Here is a 16,775-nt window from a genome sequence, read left to right as displayed (position 1 = left end):
TACTGTGTTAAAAAAATGCATACTTTTTCAAACGAAGAAAAAGATGCATACTCATGACAGACCGGGCCAATGAGCCCACCTAGCGCGGTGAATCGACCCACCGAACCCGACCGTGCCAGGCAGATCCGTCGGACGCGAAGGAGAGGACCACACGACACGAGATAGAGAGCTGGGAAGCGTAGCCGGCGAGGCAACGACGACGCGAACGTAGTCGGGTAGGCCAGATAATCGATCCCCGTTACTACTCGTTAACCTCGGCTCCCTTCCTTGGCCGCCTCGTCTTCTCGCTTTCTTGCCGCATCAAAACTCCACACGAAGCCAAGCAAAACTAGGAAACGCCAACCGGCTTCGCTCCACATCATTATTATTATTTTCCGATTCGATTCGAAAACTCAGCGGAAGCAGCAACCGATTTTTCAATATTTTTTCACCTAATCGATCCCACCTCCAGGACCCCGTCCGTCTCCGTCCCCTTCCCTTCCCTTTCCCACACGGCCAAAGGAAAAAAGAAAGAACAGGGCTCAAAACCGCAAACCCTCGCTTTCTCCGATCGAATTGCTCGCCCGACCACCACCAGTTCGCCGGCCTCCCCACCACCAGTCCTCGCCGCCCCATCCAGGCCTCCCGCCCCCCGCGCCCGCGCCGATTCCCCCAACACGCGACCTCCGAGCTCGGCCATGTCGCTCACCTGAGGATACGGTTGGTGGGCTGTTTCTTGCAAGAGCCTCCTCCGAGCCCCAAGAGAAACAGCCCGGGGGGACCTCAGTCGCCGATTCGATCGTCGCAGCGCCGCCGCCGCCCAGGCCAGGCCAAGCGAGCGTTCCGTCTAGGTTTGGTTTAGCTTGCAGGCCAAGGCTCCGTTTCGCATCTGAGGGAGAGGAGGAGCGGTGGTGGTGCCTGGTGGCGGTAGCGTGCACGGGTCCCTGGTTGGGCTTGGCTTGGGCTTGATGCGGAACGGCGCGCAGGCTCCTCGCGGCACCGGCGGCGGGGGCGGCGGCGGGGGCGGCGGCGGGCTCTTCTCCGCGCGCTCGCTCTCCAGCTACATGCGCATCGTCTCCTCGGGGGCGTCCACGGCCGCCTCCACGCTGCGCTCCGCCGGCGCCTCGCTGGTCAACTCGATCGCCAGCCACGACGAGGATGCGGGCCGCGACCAGGTTCCGCCCCCACTCCCTCTTTCGATCCTCTTTTTCTTTTTGAATTTTTCCGCTGGTCGCTCCTCAAGCATAGCAAGTGTTGGTTAGATTGCTAATAATTGGACACTAGTATGCACGATTTTAGTTGTCCCACGTGTGCATTAATAATGGTAACCGATGCAAACGGAGCAAAAAATTAATTGTGGCCGGAAGGAACTGCCAATTTTGTTCCTCCACCAGAGCTGCACAACCGTATGTGGCAATTTTGGTATTTATTGTTAGTGTCGACGCATTTATGCTGAGCACCATATACCCAACTGCTGATGTTTGCATCGTGTACTTGCTCTTTTGGCATGTTATATTGTAGTAGCTAATATCTAGCAGAAATGCAAAGTGTCTGATGAGTAGACGAGCCGCAGATGTGGAATCATAAGAGTTATCATGATTCATGAATATACAAGCTAGCTTTGAGTTCTGGTTGCAATTATCCGGATCTGAAATGTTCCTGTTGGGACAGGTCAGGACACTCTGACAATGCATATTCTAAATCATTCCTTGTGCGTGTAAAGTTGTAATGATACATTCATTATGCACAATGAATCTACTAAAGGATATGGGAGTGTGAGTTGTATTCTGATTTCTTAACCTTTTGACATTGTAACACGACATTTCTTGTAAAAAGGGCTAATCGGAAAATTTGCTGTGTCATTAACCTTGAATATCACCATATTATGTATTGAAATATACTTTATGTCAAGAAAAAAGTTGTTCCTGATCTTGAAACTGATGGTTAGTGGTTCATACCGACAAGTATCATTGTGTTATAGTCAGTATTTTAGATGCTTAGCATTTCCATGCAAAGTGTATAGGCTTGTAATCTTCTTGAATATATGATTTGATTCTTATAATCCTCATAAGTAATAATATCTCACTGTGAAAATGTGCTAATACATGTCCTCTGATGTGATTTACAGGTACAATGGGCTGGGTTTGATAAACTTGAATGTGGGGGTGACGTGCTGCGACAGGTTTTGCTGCTAGCATACAGATCAGGCTTCCAAGTATGGGATGTTGAACAAGCCGATGATGTAAGACAGATAGAATCAAGACATGATGGTGCTGTTTCTTTCATACAACTGCTGAAGAAACCAATTGCCTCTAAGAGAGGTGAAGACAGATTTGTAGATGCACGGCCATTGCTGGCTCTTGCTGGTGGTGGAACTAGCACAGGAAGTGCAAACGGCCATGATGCCAATGGCCCTGGCTTCAATGGAACTAATGGCACTTACCATAATAGTGGCAGTGAAAAACTGCCTACCATCGTTCGCTTTTATTCGCTGAAGGACCACGGTTATGTTCATTCAATGAAGTTCAGATCAGCTGTTTATTCCATAAGGTGCAGTCCTAGAGTTGTAGCTGTTTCTCAGGCTACTCAGGTATGCATACTTCCTGGTTCTAAATCGGTGTTTGGATCATGGATGATCTTAATGGAACAAACCTTTTGCAGATCCATTGTTTTGATGCTGCGACATTGGAGCTGGACTATACACTTCTTACCAGCCCTATACTTTCACCGATTTCTGGTTATGGCCCACTTGGGTTAGGTCCAAGATGGATTGCGTATTCTGGGAGTCCAGTTCCAGTTCCAAATACAGGCCGTGTTAGCCCTCAGCTTCTGAGCCTGTCTCCCATAGTTCCGCCTCCTGGTTCAAACGGCAGTGTGGTTGCATACTATGCAAAAGAATCAAGCAAGCAATTGGCTGCTGGCATTGTGACGCTTGGTGATGTTGGCTATAAGAAGCTGTCCAGGTATTATTCAGACATGATTCCAAATGGTAATGGTAATATAAAGCAAGGGAATGCTGGCTTCAAAGCAAATGGAGTAACAAATGGGCATACTATTGACAGTGAATATGCAGGAACGGTACGTTATTTATCACAGCACATATGTTCTTCATGAACTCTCTTATCCCTAAGGTGGTAAACCAGTCGGTTATGGCATATGGGATACTCTATTATGTTGTCTCCACATGCGAATCATACATACAATGACGAATTTTAAGACCGTTAGGGACCTAATAACTGACGTGACTGTGGGTAACAACCTGACAATGTGGTTGGTATTCCTCACGAGTATCGTCTGCTCCATGCAACCCTGTGTAGATGCCGTGCAAAACTCATGGTTGTGGCATATTATTTACCATATAGAGACAACATAATAGAATGGCTGTCTATATTCTAACCCCCTGAAAAGATTTTGTTAATCTGCTTTATTCAGAAGATTATGAAAAGTTCTGTTTCCTTGTAGCGATGTGTAGTTTTTTCTCGAACCTAAAATCTAAATAAAGTAGGTAGTTTAGTAGGACGGGTGGAAAGTAAATCCCTCCTGCCTTTGGTTGGCGTGGGAATCAAAGATAGTAGATGGATGGGCGTTGGATGACAAAACTTTGCCCTCTTCGATTAAGTTGAATTACTAAATTGTGATTAACTTCAAACATGTGTCTTTCTACAATTATATGTGCTATCTGCTATGTTTGTCTTATGTACTTCATGAAATGTGACATAGATGCTGTTCCCTTTCAATGGCAGGTCATTGTTCGAGATATTGTATCTAAAGCAATGATAGTTCAGTTCAGGGCACATACAAGTCCCATTTCAGCACTCTGTTTTGATCCCAGTGGAACTTTGCTGGTGACAGCTTCTATTCATGGCCGAAACATCAACGTTTTTCGCATTATGCCTTCTGTGGATGGGAGTGCATCAGAAGATGGTCCAAATGGTGCCTACGTTCATTTGTTTAAATTGCAAAGAGGCATCACCAATGCGGTAAGCTGGCATTCATATTTCATTTTCTGGCTAAATGCATTCGTATTACTTAACCATTTCCTTTATATTTGATGACTTATAACAATATGACCTTTATGATAGGTCATAAAAGATATCAGCTTTAGCGACGACAGTGAATGGATACTGATTAGCTCGTCGAGGGGAACAAGTCATTTCTTTGCAATATCTCCATATAGTGGATCCACAAGCTTTCGCTATAGTGATAACAACCTTGCAGAAAATAATTATGTTGTGGATTCATCAGTTAAGCATGCCACTCATTGGTCTCAAAACGCAAGTCCCTCTTTGAGCCTTAGTCAGAAGATGCTTTCTCTATCTGGCCCCCCTGTCGCATTATCTGTTGTTACTAGAATAAGAAATGGGAGTAACTTGTTGAAGGGTGCTGTCCATGGTGCTGCAGCATTTGCAACAGGTGTTTCCAGTCCAATTTCTGGTGCTATTGCTTCAACATTTCACAACTGCAAGGGTGGTGTTAATTCAGATGACAGTTTGCTTTGCATGAAGTATTATTTACTAGTTTTTTCTCCTTCTGGGAGTATCATACAGTATGTTCTCCATCACTCAGCTGAACCAGATTCTGGAATTGATTATCCTTCAGATGCCACTTATGGATCTCAAAGAGAAACTGACACAAGATTTGTTATTGAACCTCTTCAGAAGTGGGATGTTTGTCAAAAGAGAAATAGAAGAGATACTGCTGAGAGTAATTTATATAATGATTTTGACAGTGGTGAAAATAATAAAATTTTCCAGAAAGTGGTCCGGAAAGGAACTAGTATCTATCCATCCAATGGTGCTGCTACTGAAAGGCTGAAGCTTAGCGCTGATGAAAATCATAATTATTATATTTCGGAGAGTGAACTGCAGACACATGTTGTGCAGATTCCAGTCTGGTCAAGATCCGGGGTACTTCTTTTTACCTGTTTTCGTCCAATACCACATTTGTCTTTTATGTTTTCTATGTTTCTGCATTCATAACACCTGTGTGTTAACCGGTGGCCCAGGTGCACTTTCAAGTAATAGGGAGCGACACCTTAGAAGCATATGCCACTGATAACATTTCAGGGGAAATCGAAATTGAAAAAGTCCAGAGTTATAATGTGGAATCAAGGTCAAAGAATCTCATACCGGTCTTTGACTCACTTCACACATCTAGGTTTCAACAGACAAGGTTTGCTCTAAGCTTACATTTGTGCTTGGTGCTTTATGTTAGTGATTGTGTTAAGTTAGTCATGTAGTACATCCATCAGGTTGATAAAGGCTGATAAATCTTCCTTATATAATGATGATGGTGTGTTGATGTTATTCAATTTTGATCATTGTGCTAATTTCTAATTCCCTTCTTTTTTACCTTTAGGGTGAACACACCTGATAGTAACAGAAGTGGGTTGCTGCAGCGACATAAGTCTGGATTTTCAGCAGATGGTAGACTCTCTTCCAGAAGCAGTTGCAGTTCTTTGGATTGCATGTCTGAAGTCCCAAATAGTTCTGATGATAACAGTGTTGGCCAATATTTAGTAGAAGATAGTGCTGCTGCTGCTGCTGTAAATAAGAACTTGAACGTTAACCACCAAGCCGAGCTTGTAAATAACACTGAGAGCCTGAACACGGAGGCCCAGCTCGAGTTGTAAATAGCAAAGACGATTGTGAAGATAGTGAGCTACTCCCGGACTTATGCCAGTGACGATATCAAAGGTAAGCACCACAGCATTTTTTTCTAAGCACAGGCATACATATTAAGTTGTTTGAACTTCTGAGGTAGTGTGTTGCATTGCATCTGAATAATTGAGCTTAAATGATGTTTTGGATCTTCTCAATTCTTAGCACATATTCCATGGCGTTTCTTCTGCACTAATAATATGTGGTGCTCGATCTCCAAAAGTAAAAATAAAAATAAAAATAAAAAGTGGTGCTCAACATATATTGTATATTGCTGTGTCGTTTTAGGGTGCTAAAATTGCTTGAACCATTTCGTTTGGAAGTAATGGTCATAGGCTGTTGGCATGCCTTGCAGATGATCACTGGTGATGGTCCTGGTGGAGGAGCTCCTTGAATCGCTGAAGTCTTTCCCGTGCGTGTGTAACTGTTAATTCTTTCATTTCTCCATCTGGAGTTCTTGGCCTCTCTTCTGTAGTACTCCACTATTTATAAGCATTCATGATAAGTTTACCAAGGAAAGGATGAAAGGGAGGTCGAATTATGGCCCTGCGTGTATGGAAGCCCTAGTGATGTGAAGTTGGGGTTTCTATCTTACAAGAACTTGTACATAACGAGATTGTTCATTCCATTTTCAATAATAGCCCTTAATTTGTGAATATTTATGTGCATATGTGTCGGTGGCAACTACTAGAGATTTCCTGTCAGTTCTGGTAAACTGTGTTGCAACTGGACCAATACCACCGGTTAATTATGTTGTGCTGTCGATACTCACCAAGTCAAACAAGGAACGATTAGTTCCTGACGAAGTTTAAGTTGCTACGTACAGTAGTAAATTATTATTTTGTTTGCATAATATTGGTATCAGAAAATATTTACAAGATAAATAAGGAAATATTGCCTTTTCCAGGCCGAAAGAGTTCTGGTTATTGGGAGTGAGGATTTTTGGCTCAATGGAGCCTGATTTTTTGTAAAAATTGAAAGCCAACCTTTTAAGTTTCAAAAGATTCAGAAAATACCCATGTACATAGATATGTGTACATGTATAAAAAAATCAGATTTTTTGAAACTTGAAAAGTTGATTCTTGATTTATTTCGGGCTCCACAGAATCCGACCTCCATTAGCAATTTCTGGTTTCTTGGAAGCTTTTGATCAAATCATATTATCTCCTTTTCTCCATTAGCTATTTTCTGCTCGCTGGGTATACGCCCCCTCCTTTCAGATTCTGCACACGCACTTGCGTCGTGGTTGTTCTCATCCACAAAGCGGGAGAAAATAGATTTCAAGCGTTGACAACCTTGGTCGACGAAGGTTGTACTGAAAAACAATTATTCAGTGTTATTTACAACTCTGAGCCGTCTGGTTGTACGGATATGGTCTTTTGATCTCAAGAAACCTATACAACGAGGAAGAGAACGAGCGTTTTGGTATCTTCACTAGACATTATAATTGGGCCAGATAAAAGATAATACTAGTATTGTAGTGTCATAATGTTTTTTAAAATTTTTGCGGGGAACATGTAGTGTTACTATTGTCATAATTTTTATTTGCACGAACATAGTGGTGTTATATGCACTTCCATGTAACTGAGTGGACATTTGCAATTGGGACGTTTTGACATTCGAATAAAATGGGGACGTCTTGAAGTGGCACATATCTTTTTTTTTTCTTTAGATCTGAAGCTAATTTTCTGCATTTGTAACGATTCAAATCCTTTTCATAACCCAGTCTTTTCGTGTCACGCACACCCAGACCCGCATATAAAACCTGCAGCCGCAAGGCACGAGCATCTCGCCTCTCGCCTCCCACACCCACACAGAGCACCCAAAACATTCTGCAACAAGCAGAGCGAGCGAGACAAAACATGTCGTGGACTACTCGAGTCATCCCTCTCCTCGTCGCCGCCACCTCCATCTGCTTCCTCTCCGCCGCCGCGGCGTCCAACTCCACCTCGTCACACTCACACCCCGGCCACCACCTCCTGACCCGGCTCTCGCAATGGCGGGAGCACTACCTGTCCGACGCGTCCTCGCACGCCGGCGGCGCCGGGGGCGTGCGCCGGCACACCGTCCTGGCGTGGGTCCTGGCCTTCCTGGCGGCGTCCGTGTCGAGCGCCGGCGGCGTCGGGGGCGGGTCGCTGTTCCTGCCCATCCTGAACCTGGTGGCGGGGCTGACCCTGAAGCGCGCCACCACCTACTCCTCCTTCATGGTCACCGGCGGCGCCGCGTCCAACGTGCTCTACAACCTCTGGCGCGCGCGGGGCCGGCCGGCGCTGATCGACTACGACATCGCGCTGCTGTTCCAGCCGTGCCTGCTCCTGGGCGTCAGCATCGGGGTGGTGTGCAACGTCATGTTCCCGGAGTGGCTCATCACCGCGCTCTTCTCGCTGTTCCTCGCCTTCTGCACCGCCAAGACGTGCCGCGCCGGGGCCAAGATCTGGCGGTCCGAGAGCGCCGGCGCCGGCGCCCCCGCCGCCGCCGCGCGTCACGACCACAAGGAGCCCCTGCTGCTCGGCGGCCTCCCGCAGCCCGCCGAGGACGACGGGGGCCAGGCGGCTCGCAATGGCGGCTCCGGCGCCGGCGTGGGGTTCCCGTGGAAGGACGTGGCGGTGCTCGTCGTCGTCTGGCTCTGCTTCTTCCTGCTCCACGTCTTCATCGGAGATAAGCACGGGAAGGTATGGCCTACGCGCTCTCTCCTCCGCTTCCCTCGCGTAGGCCGTTGGAGCTGCCGTTGCAGCAGTGCAGGCCATGGACCCGCTCCATAGACCATAGGAAGGCGTCCGCGCCAGTGCGCATATAGGATAGGGGCGCACAGGGCAAGCACGAGAAGGGAAACGGATAGGTAGGTCAGGTCGGCAACGGCAGTACGTAGTAGTACATGAGAAGCCAAATAAAAGCAACGGCAACGGCAGTGCGCGTTCGTAATCACGTCTAGGGGATAGGGGATCGCTTGTTGTCATTCTTGCTTGGCACTATGCTCCTCTTTTTTTGATGCACCGGAAAGGAGTGGCTAGCCCCTTCTTCTCCTTTTTCTGCTTTGGCGAAATGTCACTACCATGTCGCTTGGAGGGTTAGGTTCGTTTTCTGTGCTTTCTCGGCCTTTGTAGCACTAGCACGTCCTCTCTAAAACATGCAGCAGCCTGAGCAAAATATGGCTACTTTCGTTAATATATACTACTCACGGGGGCAATTTCTAACGAAGATGTTCTAATAATCCTCATGTGGTGACTATGACTCAAGTTGACTTATAAACAATTGTTTTGATACCTGTTGGATCAATATTCCCATCCTTTTGCACTTGCAATAATCCCGAAACCGGATCATAAGATTCTCAAGGTGATGTAGAAATGTATGCGCAAAAAAAAAGGTGATGTAGAAATGATTAATTATTTATCAATCGACTGAGAAATAGCAAACCCAAATTTCTGAACCTTGTGTCATGATTCTTATGTACTCTGCCGTTTTGCCTTTGGGGTGCTTGTGTACGAGGGGATCAAGTTTGCGACCATCGGGCGGTAGATATTCCTTTTTACAAATAATCTCATCCTAAAATATATGGCCCTCGAGTTTAAACCTAACTTCGGCCACTAATTTGACTAACAAAGTGTCACAAAAGTCATCACACTTGAAACTTCCTTCGAATGCAAATCCGATGGTATACTTTTTGTTGCATATAACTCAAACGGGATTGCTAAGTCTTAGTCGACCGAGGCTTCGCTATGTCTCAATCGATACTACTCCCTCGATCCGTCCGGAATTACTTGTCGCATAAATGGATGAAAATGGATGTATCTAGAATTAAAATACATCTAGATACATTCATTTCTCCGACAAGTATTTCAGGACGGAGGGAGTATATTCCTTTGATCTTGCATGGAGATTCGTACAAAGTTTTCCATTACATGTTTTTTTTCTTTTTCTTCTTATACATTGTGTCACTTGATCAAGACTTGGTTAAGTCTCAGTCGGCTGAGACTTAACCACACCCTAAATCAAAACTTAGGATCCGGCTACAATTTAGATGTCAGATTTTTAAACATGGCAAATTGAACGTTTTTTATACATAGATGCCTTTTTTTAGAAGTTTTTGACATATTTAAATATGAATTTCATCTGTTTTTGAAAAGGGTTTACTCGAGCTCGTTCCAAAACACCCCACTCAGATAAATATGTTTTAAAAAGGGAGGAAAAAAGTAGTACTGTTTATCATTTTAACTGAAAACTGCTGGAAGGCCCTGACGGCCGGTAACAAACAAATTGTTATGTTGTGGCTGCATTCGGCAAAACGACCCGCCACACACAGCCTGCTTCTCCTTCGTCCAACACGGCCATGTCGGCAGGCACTAGCATCAGGTTGTCCACCAGCGAGGCGACACTAGAACCAACGTTCTAAATTAACAGTACTAACATTTTTTTGCTTTGTAGCAACGGAAGTGCTGTGCACACGATCCGTGCATGCACGATCCACACACGACATGATTTGGGCCACAGAGATTTACGAAACGAGGCAACCTAAGGGTGTAGATGTGTTGTCGTGCGCAGATCGTGCATGAATTTATCGTGTGTGTAGCAGTGCTCTTGTAGCAAGATTGTCAACATCCATCTCGTCATTTTCTTTTCCATCTGCTTGATGACACCGGTTCAAAAATCATGTGTTATAAGTACTTATATAGACTTTCCGCAAAAAGAAAAAGTACTTATATAGGCAGCACACTTCACATAGGTCGGCCGGTATGAGAAATGATCAAGAGTGTCTAGCCAGCGTCTAGGTTCATTCTACACTTCAACTAGCCATTTGTCTCCCACAGTATTTTTTAAAGTCAGCTAGCTACCTAGCCATGGCACCAAAATAAAGCTAGCATGGATATATCAAACTTTGTCCAAGGCAGGGATCGCCTGTTAAACTTAAGTTATCCAGCGAATGGACAGCACAAAGCATTAGTTTAAGGCAGATAACCTACTCTATTACTACTAGTAGTATTAGTTAAAAAGTCACGTCCATGGGTGGGAAGCTGTTTTCTGTGCTTGGAATCGGGTCTTTACGCCTGTCCACATTCATTGTTGCATGAGTTCATTCAACAGATCGAAAGCGTCAGCGGAAGCTCGCACCTCTGACGGTAGACTTTTACCGATCATATGAAATGCATAAACGACTCCATCAGTGTAATGCTGTCTGTGCAGGGAGTGATCAGCATAAAGCCCTGCGGAGTGGCATACTGGCTTGCCACCGTGTCCCAGGTGCCCTTCGCCGTGGCTTTCACAGCCTATATCATATACGCAAAGAGGAAGAAGCAGGCTGCACATCGCCACGAAGATGGCAAGGTACGTCGTAGGCCAATCAGTCTCTCATGTTCTGATTGGCAGAAATTGAATGGAGAACCAAATGAGACTGAATGAATCTTGGTCATGTACTCAACTCATGCAGGCAAATTCTTCTGTGCACACGAAGACGGAGAGCTTGCCGGCGCTCGCGCTCCCGCTGGCCGCTTTCGTGACCGGATCTCTGAGCGGCCTCTTCGGCATCGGCGGAGGGCTGCTTCTCAACCCCGTTCTCCTTCAGATCGGGATACCCCCGCAGGTACACGGAGACCGCAACAATTCATGCATGATGGTGCATGTTCTCAAGTTGATCTTGTGCGTAGTACTTAGTAGTAGTTTGCAAGCTATCAGATGATCACACATTCGATGTGCCTTCTTTTCATCTGCAGACTGCGGCGGCGACGTCTTCGTTCATGGTGCTGTTCTGCGCGTCCATGTCGATGGTCCAGTTCATCCTGCTGGGCATGGACGGGATCGGGGAGGCCTCGGTCTACGCGGGGATATGCTTCTTCGCCTCGATCGCCGGGGTGGTCCTGATCGAGCGGGTCGTCAGGAAGTCCGGGCGGGTGTCGATGATCGTGTTCCTGGTCACCGCCATCATGGCGCTCAGCACCGTGATCGTCACCTGCTTCGGAGCCCTAGATGTCTGGACGCAGTACACCGGCGGAGCGTACATGGGGTTCAAGCTGCCTTGCTGACTGACATTCGTCAGTACGATAGTTTATACTACATGCGTATATGAGAGCATGGCTGAGAGGTGCTTAGCTACTAATTGCTTCTTCTGGCTTGGCGTTTATGTCTTTTCTGAAGAAAGGTTTTGTTCTTGGTGTTGCTATGGCTGTTTATGGGCTATGCGTAGTTCCGTGTGAATAAATATGTGCTTCTGGAAGAAGCTTACATGACACTGTGATCATGGACGGGCCAACAGTGGTGGAACTAGCTATTTAGGCCCGCGTGATCTAGCCTAGCGTATACTCCCTCCGTTTCAAAATAGATGACTCAACTTTATACTAACTTTAATACAAAGTTGGGTCATCTATTTTGGAACGGAGGGAGTAGTTGAGTGCTAAGAATTTAGAATTGTATGCACCACCTGATATTTGTTACTGCTGCTCTGCCTTTTCGTTAAAGACTAAGGGTAGAAACATACAAGCTGTAGTTCGGGAAAGAGAAAACCAGGCCAAATAGCGACATGAAAAGCACAAAGTCCGGTCGCCTTATTCAGAGAGGTCACGACTATGTTTAGAATACTGAGACACAGAGGAATGGCACCCGCAAAAAAAAAAAAAAAAGACACAGAGGAATGGAGAGCACTGGACGCGTCATGCTCCTCCTGGGCTTGCGTTGCGAATATGGGCCTTTGGCAGAGGCCACCTGGGAAAGAAAGAAAGAGAAAAACAGTTCTTTTTAGAGAGAGAGTAGAGAAAAAAAACCAGGTAAGAGTGGGTTCAGCCCAAAAGTTGAAATGGAGTAAAGAATGTGATATGTAGGCGCGGGCGACGTTTGATAGGCCGCATGTTTATGGTACTGGTTGTCCCAAAAAGTTCAAAGGTATTTTCTAATCCTAATAGAATTTGAATATGACCTCTAAATAACTCCATTTCAAATCCAAAAAATCCACAAAAACTTTCAAATAACAAACATTCTTTAGAGTTTAGGAAATATATTTCCTGGCCAAAATACATACAAAAATATCATTTTTAAAAATAAAGGCTATTCAGCCCTTTTAAATAGTTTTGTAAAATAGTTTAAATTTATGTATATAAACTAAAATATTCACTTACCTTTATTTTATTAACATAATATTTTCTTAATATATATATAAAACTTCAAATTCAATAAAATAATCAAAATAATATTTAAATCATCTCCAATTCTTTAATAATATTTTCTTTTTTTTCATTTGGAATTGGAATGGTTCAAATATTTAAAAGCATCAAATAAAATATTCAAACCTTCCAATAATTAAATGAATTGAGGTTGGGTTTGAATACTTTAAGGAATCAAATAGAATCTAAAATGAATATTTGGGAAAAGTTCTTTTACTCCTTGTCAACAAAATGTTCGCATATTCCAAAAGGTTTCAAATCTTTTTTTAATGTCACCTGGGGAGGGATAGGGATCCCTCCACCTGAATTTTTATTGCCATATCACCCGAGAAAGGAGGGGGGAAACCTCATATACAACCGTCGTCACACACAAACGACCGAGAGCGGCCGGGGTGAGGGGGGGGGGGGAGCATCTAAAATATGTACTTACCTTTATTTTATTAAAATTCCAAATTTAAAATAATAATAATAATACAGCCGGTAGACTAAAAAAACAAAGTAACATGCAAAAAGACCCTGCAAACAGATCACTGCGACTTAACTGGAGGTAATAATTTCATTTTATTTTTGTATGATAGTGCAATGCCCGCAAAAAAAGTCTAAAAATGGGATATTACATCAAGTATATTACAAACAAACCAAAGTAACATGCGAAAAAGCCCTGCAGACAGATCATTGTGGATTAACTGGAGGTAAGATTTTGTTATTTTGTATGATAGTGCAATGCCTGTGAAAAGAGTCTATTAATAAATCATTGCGACTCTTACTCACCAAGCCCGTCGGCAAGCCCATGGAGTTGTCTCCATTTTGTCCGCAACTCCCCCGATGCCTTGGCTGCGGCTAATAGTTTAGGTTGGGGTTGTTTAGTCTCACATGGATGGCGATGCTTCTTCTTCAAGTTGATCTTTCGGTTTCTGATCCTCCCGAGTTTGTCCGTCTGGATGATGCGATAGGGCTTTGTCTTAAATTCCTACCGTCTCCTTGAGATAACAGGGTTAGAGCTTTTTGTTGTGCTTGCGCTTTGGCGGTATCTGGTGTCAGGCTCTTTGAACCGATTTAAGGGTTCAACGACGACTGCTTCGACTCTAGGGCGCTAATCCTCAGGGACACATGCACGGATACAGGATACTTCTTAGCTGTCGTCGATAAGGTCAGGTCGACTTTGGTAAGGAAGAGGCGTCAACGGTGCTTTGTAGCAAAATAGTGCGACCCATAAAATATGCTCTTAGTGTCCTATATCGCGCTATAAGGTGCTATTAGCAAAACATTCAGTGACGGAGGCAGGGGGCGGCTAGCCAGGGCCCGGGCCCGGGCCCTCCCCAACATCCTAATTTCCTTTGTATTATGCATATGAACAGTGACTACTTATTACTGTTGGCTGCAGCCGGCCCTCCCCAACATCTGATTATATGCATTCCTGCCTCCGCCACTGAAAACATTGTACACTGATTTATTTAGCGATACATTGCTCAGAACGCTATAGTGCGCCATTTTTCTTGTGGTCTTTGATTGAGGGTGCCATCAGAAAATCGGGCAGGGATCCACTCATCGTCCTTAGCATCTTGGCGCTCAGCTCCATCGTGATCACTTGCTCCGGCGCAGTTCGATCGTGTATGGGCGCAGTACACGAGCGGGCAGTGCATGGGCTTCAAGCTCCCCTGCTAAAGGATGAAGAAGAAATCCTCAGGCTGTTGAGTTCGCTACGTTGTAAAATCACGGGTAAAAGAAATTCAGAATTCTGAAGTTCTGAACACAGTAACAAGCCTGAAGCAACCCTGACATGACCTGGCGGCCCTTGCCACTTGGGCGTGTCGAACACTTGGACGCGCTCGCCCCGCATCCACCGCACCCGTCCTCCGCCTTGGGCGCACGCTCTGGGATGTATCGGTTGGCGCCATCTCCGTCGTCCTCGTTCCACCGGCAGCCGCTGCGGCCCGATTGCACATGCTCTGGACCGCGCCGTGCTCTCGAGTGTTCCATACCATCCACTCCCCACGCTCTTGGCCGGATCCTGCGCCAGCGTAGATTCCAGCGCGAACTGTAGCGTTGCCCGTTCACGAGGGGAATGTCCTGCGTGACCACCATACACGCAGCGGTGAAAAGGCGCCGTGCGGCCGGCGCACGCGCCACCCGCGGCTCGGCTGAACATTCTTTCCTGTTACTTTACACCGCCCGGAACATGCTGCTGCCGTGCGCCGGTGCCAGTGGGCAGCCCACTGCGGCCGGAAACGCTTGTCAGCCAGCGGCCGGGCGCGTTGCCGCAGCCTCTACGTGCCCGAGAGATGCATGATCGGCTGGACGCAGGAAACGGACGTATGCACAGGGTGCCGATGCATGCTCCAAAACGTGGATCTGCTCTACTGGTTGTTCTGTTCTGTGACGCGTACCAACTCCTTCCCTCTTCTGGTCTGCCGACACACGAAGCTCTAGCTGTCTCTTGCACGCTGGTTGTGGTTGCCCTATATATAGGGCTCGGAGTGCACCTTCGGCTACCTACCTCAGACACCAGAGCATGCCTTCTGCTATGAAGATGGCGGCGGTGACGGCGGCGGTTTGCATCGCCGCGCTGCTATCGCTGGTCCACGTTGTGACCGCTGCCGATTACATCGTCGGCAACCCAACCGGCGGCTGGCAGGGAAAGACGGACTACAAGTCCTGGGCTTCGGCCCAAACCTTCCTTCCCGGAGACACCCTGAGTGAGTATCATCAACACGCACGACGTAAACTGATCTGTGATTGTGCATTGCAGTTCCTGCTAACGTTCTTCTGCGACAAAACTGTGCAGCATTCAAGTACAGCTCGAACCACAACGTCCTTGAAGTGACCGCCGACGACTACGAAGCGTGCTCCACGGCCAACCCCGTCATCATCGACAACAGCGGCACCACCACCATCGCGCTCACGGCGCCGGGGAAGCGCTACTTCATCTGCGGCGGGCCGGGCCACTGCCAGAACGGAATGAAGCTGGAGGTGGAGGTCGCCGACCGCCCTGCACCCACGGCGCCCAGCTCGCCGCCCCAGCTGCCCCCGGCACCTACGCCGCCGTCGCCGGTTCCGAGGACATGGCCACCGGCTCCGGCACCCGCGGCTGAACCGCCAAGGCATGCAGGGCACAAGAGGCACAAGAAGAGGCACTCCCCACCTCCAGCTGCGCCCACGGTGGACCCTGCGGAAGCGTACTTCCCGCTCGCGACGCTGGCGCCGATGTCCTCGCCAGCTGCCTCTCTGCCGATGTCGTCGGACAGTGCAGCCGCGTGGCATGGACAGTGGGGCTATGCCACACTGGGGCTCGTAGCTCTCTGGTTCGCCGTTCTAGCTCTATGAGTTTGCGAAGTTGTAGATCATACCATCACATGTGTTACATCCCTGTTCTCGTCCATTGTATCGTGTGTTCAGATTGTGAGGTGAGATTTGTTGAGAGACCTGATAATAATTGCTCGTTATGGTGAGCTCTATGCAGTCTCTTGGACGAGATTACTGGCTCGTGGCACCGTCAGCTAGTCCTCCTGTGTCCAAAACATGTATCGTGCTGTTTACTTGTTTTATAAGAGTTAGTCAGAAACTAGAGCAAGTTTTGAAAAAATGATTGTGCAGTTTAAAAAAAATGTTTGCTCAACTTAAAAATAATGTTGATACCATTTCAAAAATTGATTAACCGCGTATTTGAATAATACCTAACCTGTATTCAAAATAGTGTTTGGAAATATATATTAAACATATAACTGATAAATGTTTTTTAACACAGTACAGACGCAAACGCTCATATACACGTGCATACAATCATCCTTATGAACGCACACATGCACACTCTACCCCTACGAGCACCTCCGAAAAACTGAGCCGGCATATCATCTTGAACCCTGGTGGGCTGGGGATACCATAGATTGGTTCGCATATAACTGAAAAATGTAAACGAATAAAAAAATACAAATGTTCCTTATGTACACAAAAGGTGTACAAAGTACATAAAAAAGTAGACATCAAACGCGCT

The 16,775-nt window shown here is 46.4% G+C and overlaps 3 protein-coding genes across 3 annotated transcripts; all 3 read left to right on the top strand.

The window, feature by feature from the left end:
* Positions 1 to 429: 429 nt before the first annotated feature.
* LOC109749542 (autophagy-related protein 18f) lies at positions 430 to 5,674 on the top strand. The gene is given in 8 exon segments (XM_020308486.4): positions 430 to 1,154; positions 2,108 to 2,569; positions 2,641 to 3,057; positions 3,723 to 3,959; positions 4,062 to 4,886; positions 4,985 to 5,151; positions 5,338 to 5,600; positions 5,603 to 5,674. Coding segments are annotated over 8 exon segments (2,640 nt in total). The 5' UTR covers positions 430 to 947; the 3' UTR covers positions 5,665 to 5,674.
* Positions 5,675 to 7,309: 1,635 nt separating this feature from the next.
* On the top strand, positions 7,310 to 11,861 carry LOC109749547 (sulfite exporter TauE/SafE family protein 5). The gene is made up of 4 exons (XM_020308492.4): positions 7,310 to 8,311; positions 10,818 to 10,958; positions 11,062 to 11,214; positions 11,345 to 11,861. The coding sequence occupies exons 1-4, from the start codon at positions 7,502 to 7,504 to the stop codon at positions 11,651 to 11,653; spliced, it is 1,413 nt and encodes a 470-aa protein (XP_020164081.1). The 5' UTR covers positions 7,310 to 7,501; the 3' UTR covers positions 11,654 to 11,861.
* A 3,336-nt stretch (positions 11,862 to 15,197) lies between these two features.
* On the top strand, positions 15,198 to 16,280 carry LOC109749569 (early nodulin-like protein 14). Its single transcript, XM_020308511.3, has 2 exons — positions 15,198 to 15,480; positions 15,570 to 16,280. Exons 1-2 carry the CDS (start codon positions 15,297 to 15,299, stop codon positions 16,106 to 16,108), a joined length of 723 nt encoding a protein of 240 aa, XP_020164100.1. The 5' UTR covers positions 15,198 to 15,296; the 3' UTR covers positions 16,109 to 16,280.
* The last annotated feature ends 495 nt before the right edge of the window (positions 16,281 to 16,775 follow it).

This window comes from Aegilops tauschii, chromosome 3 (assembly GCF_002575655.3).
Source record: "Aegilops tauschii subsp. strangulata cultivar AL8/78 chromosome 3, Aet v6.0, whole genome shotgun sequence".
NCBI classification, from domain to species: domain Eukaryota; kingdom Viridiplantae; phylum Streptophyta; class Magnoliopsida; order Poales; family Poaceae; genus Aegilops; species Aegilops tauschii.
The sequence above is the reverse complement of the archived record's forward strand: the minus strand, read 5'-3'. Positions and strand labels throughout refer to the sequence as shown.

Coding starts and splice junctions, on each gene's coding strand:
- LOC109749547 (XM_020308492.4), top strand. CDS start 7,502: ATGTCGTGGACTACTCGAGTCATCCCTCTCCTCGTCGCCGCCACCTCC. Junction 8,312..10,817: donor TCGGAGATAAGCACGGGAAG/GTATGGCCTACG, acceptor CTGTCTGTGCAG/GGAGTGATCAGCATAAAGCC. Junction 11,215..11,344: donor AGATCGGGATACCCCCGCAG/GTACACGGAGAC, acceptor TTTCATCTGCAG/ACTGCGGCGGCGACGTCTTC.
- LOC109749569 (XM_020308511.3), top strand. CDS start 15,297: ATGCCTTCTGCTATGAAGATGGCGGCGGTGACGGCGGCGGTTTGCATC. Junction 15,481..15,569: donor CCTTCCCGGAGACACCCTGA/GTGAGTATCATC, acceptor AAAACTGTGCAG/CATTCAAGTACAGCTCGAAC.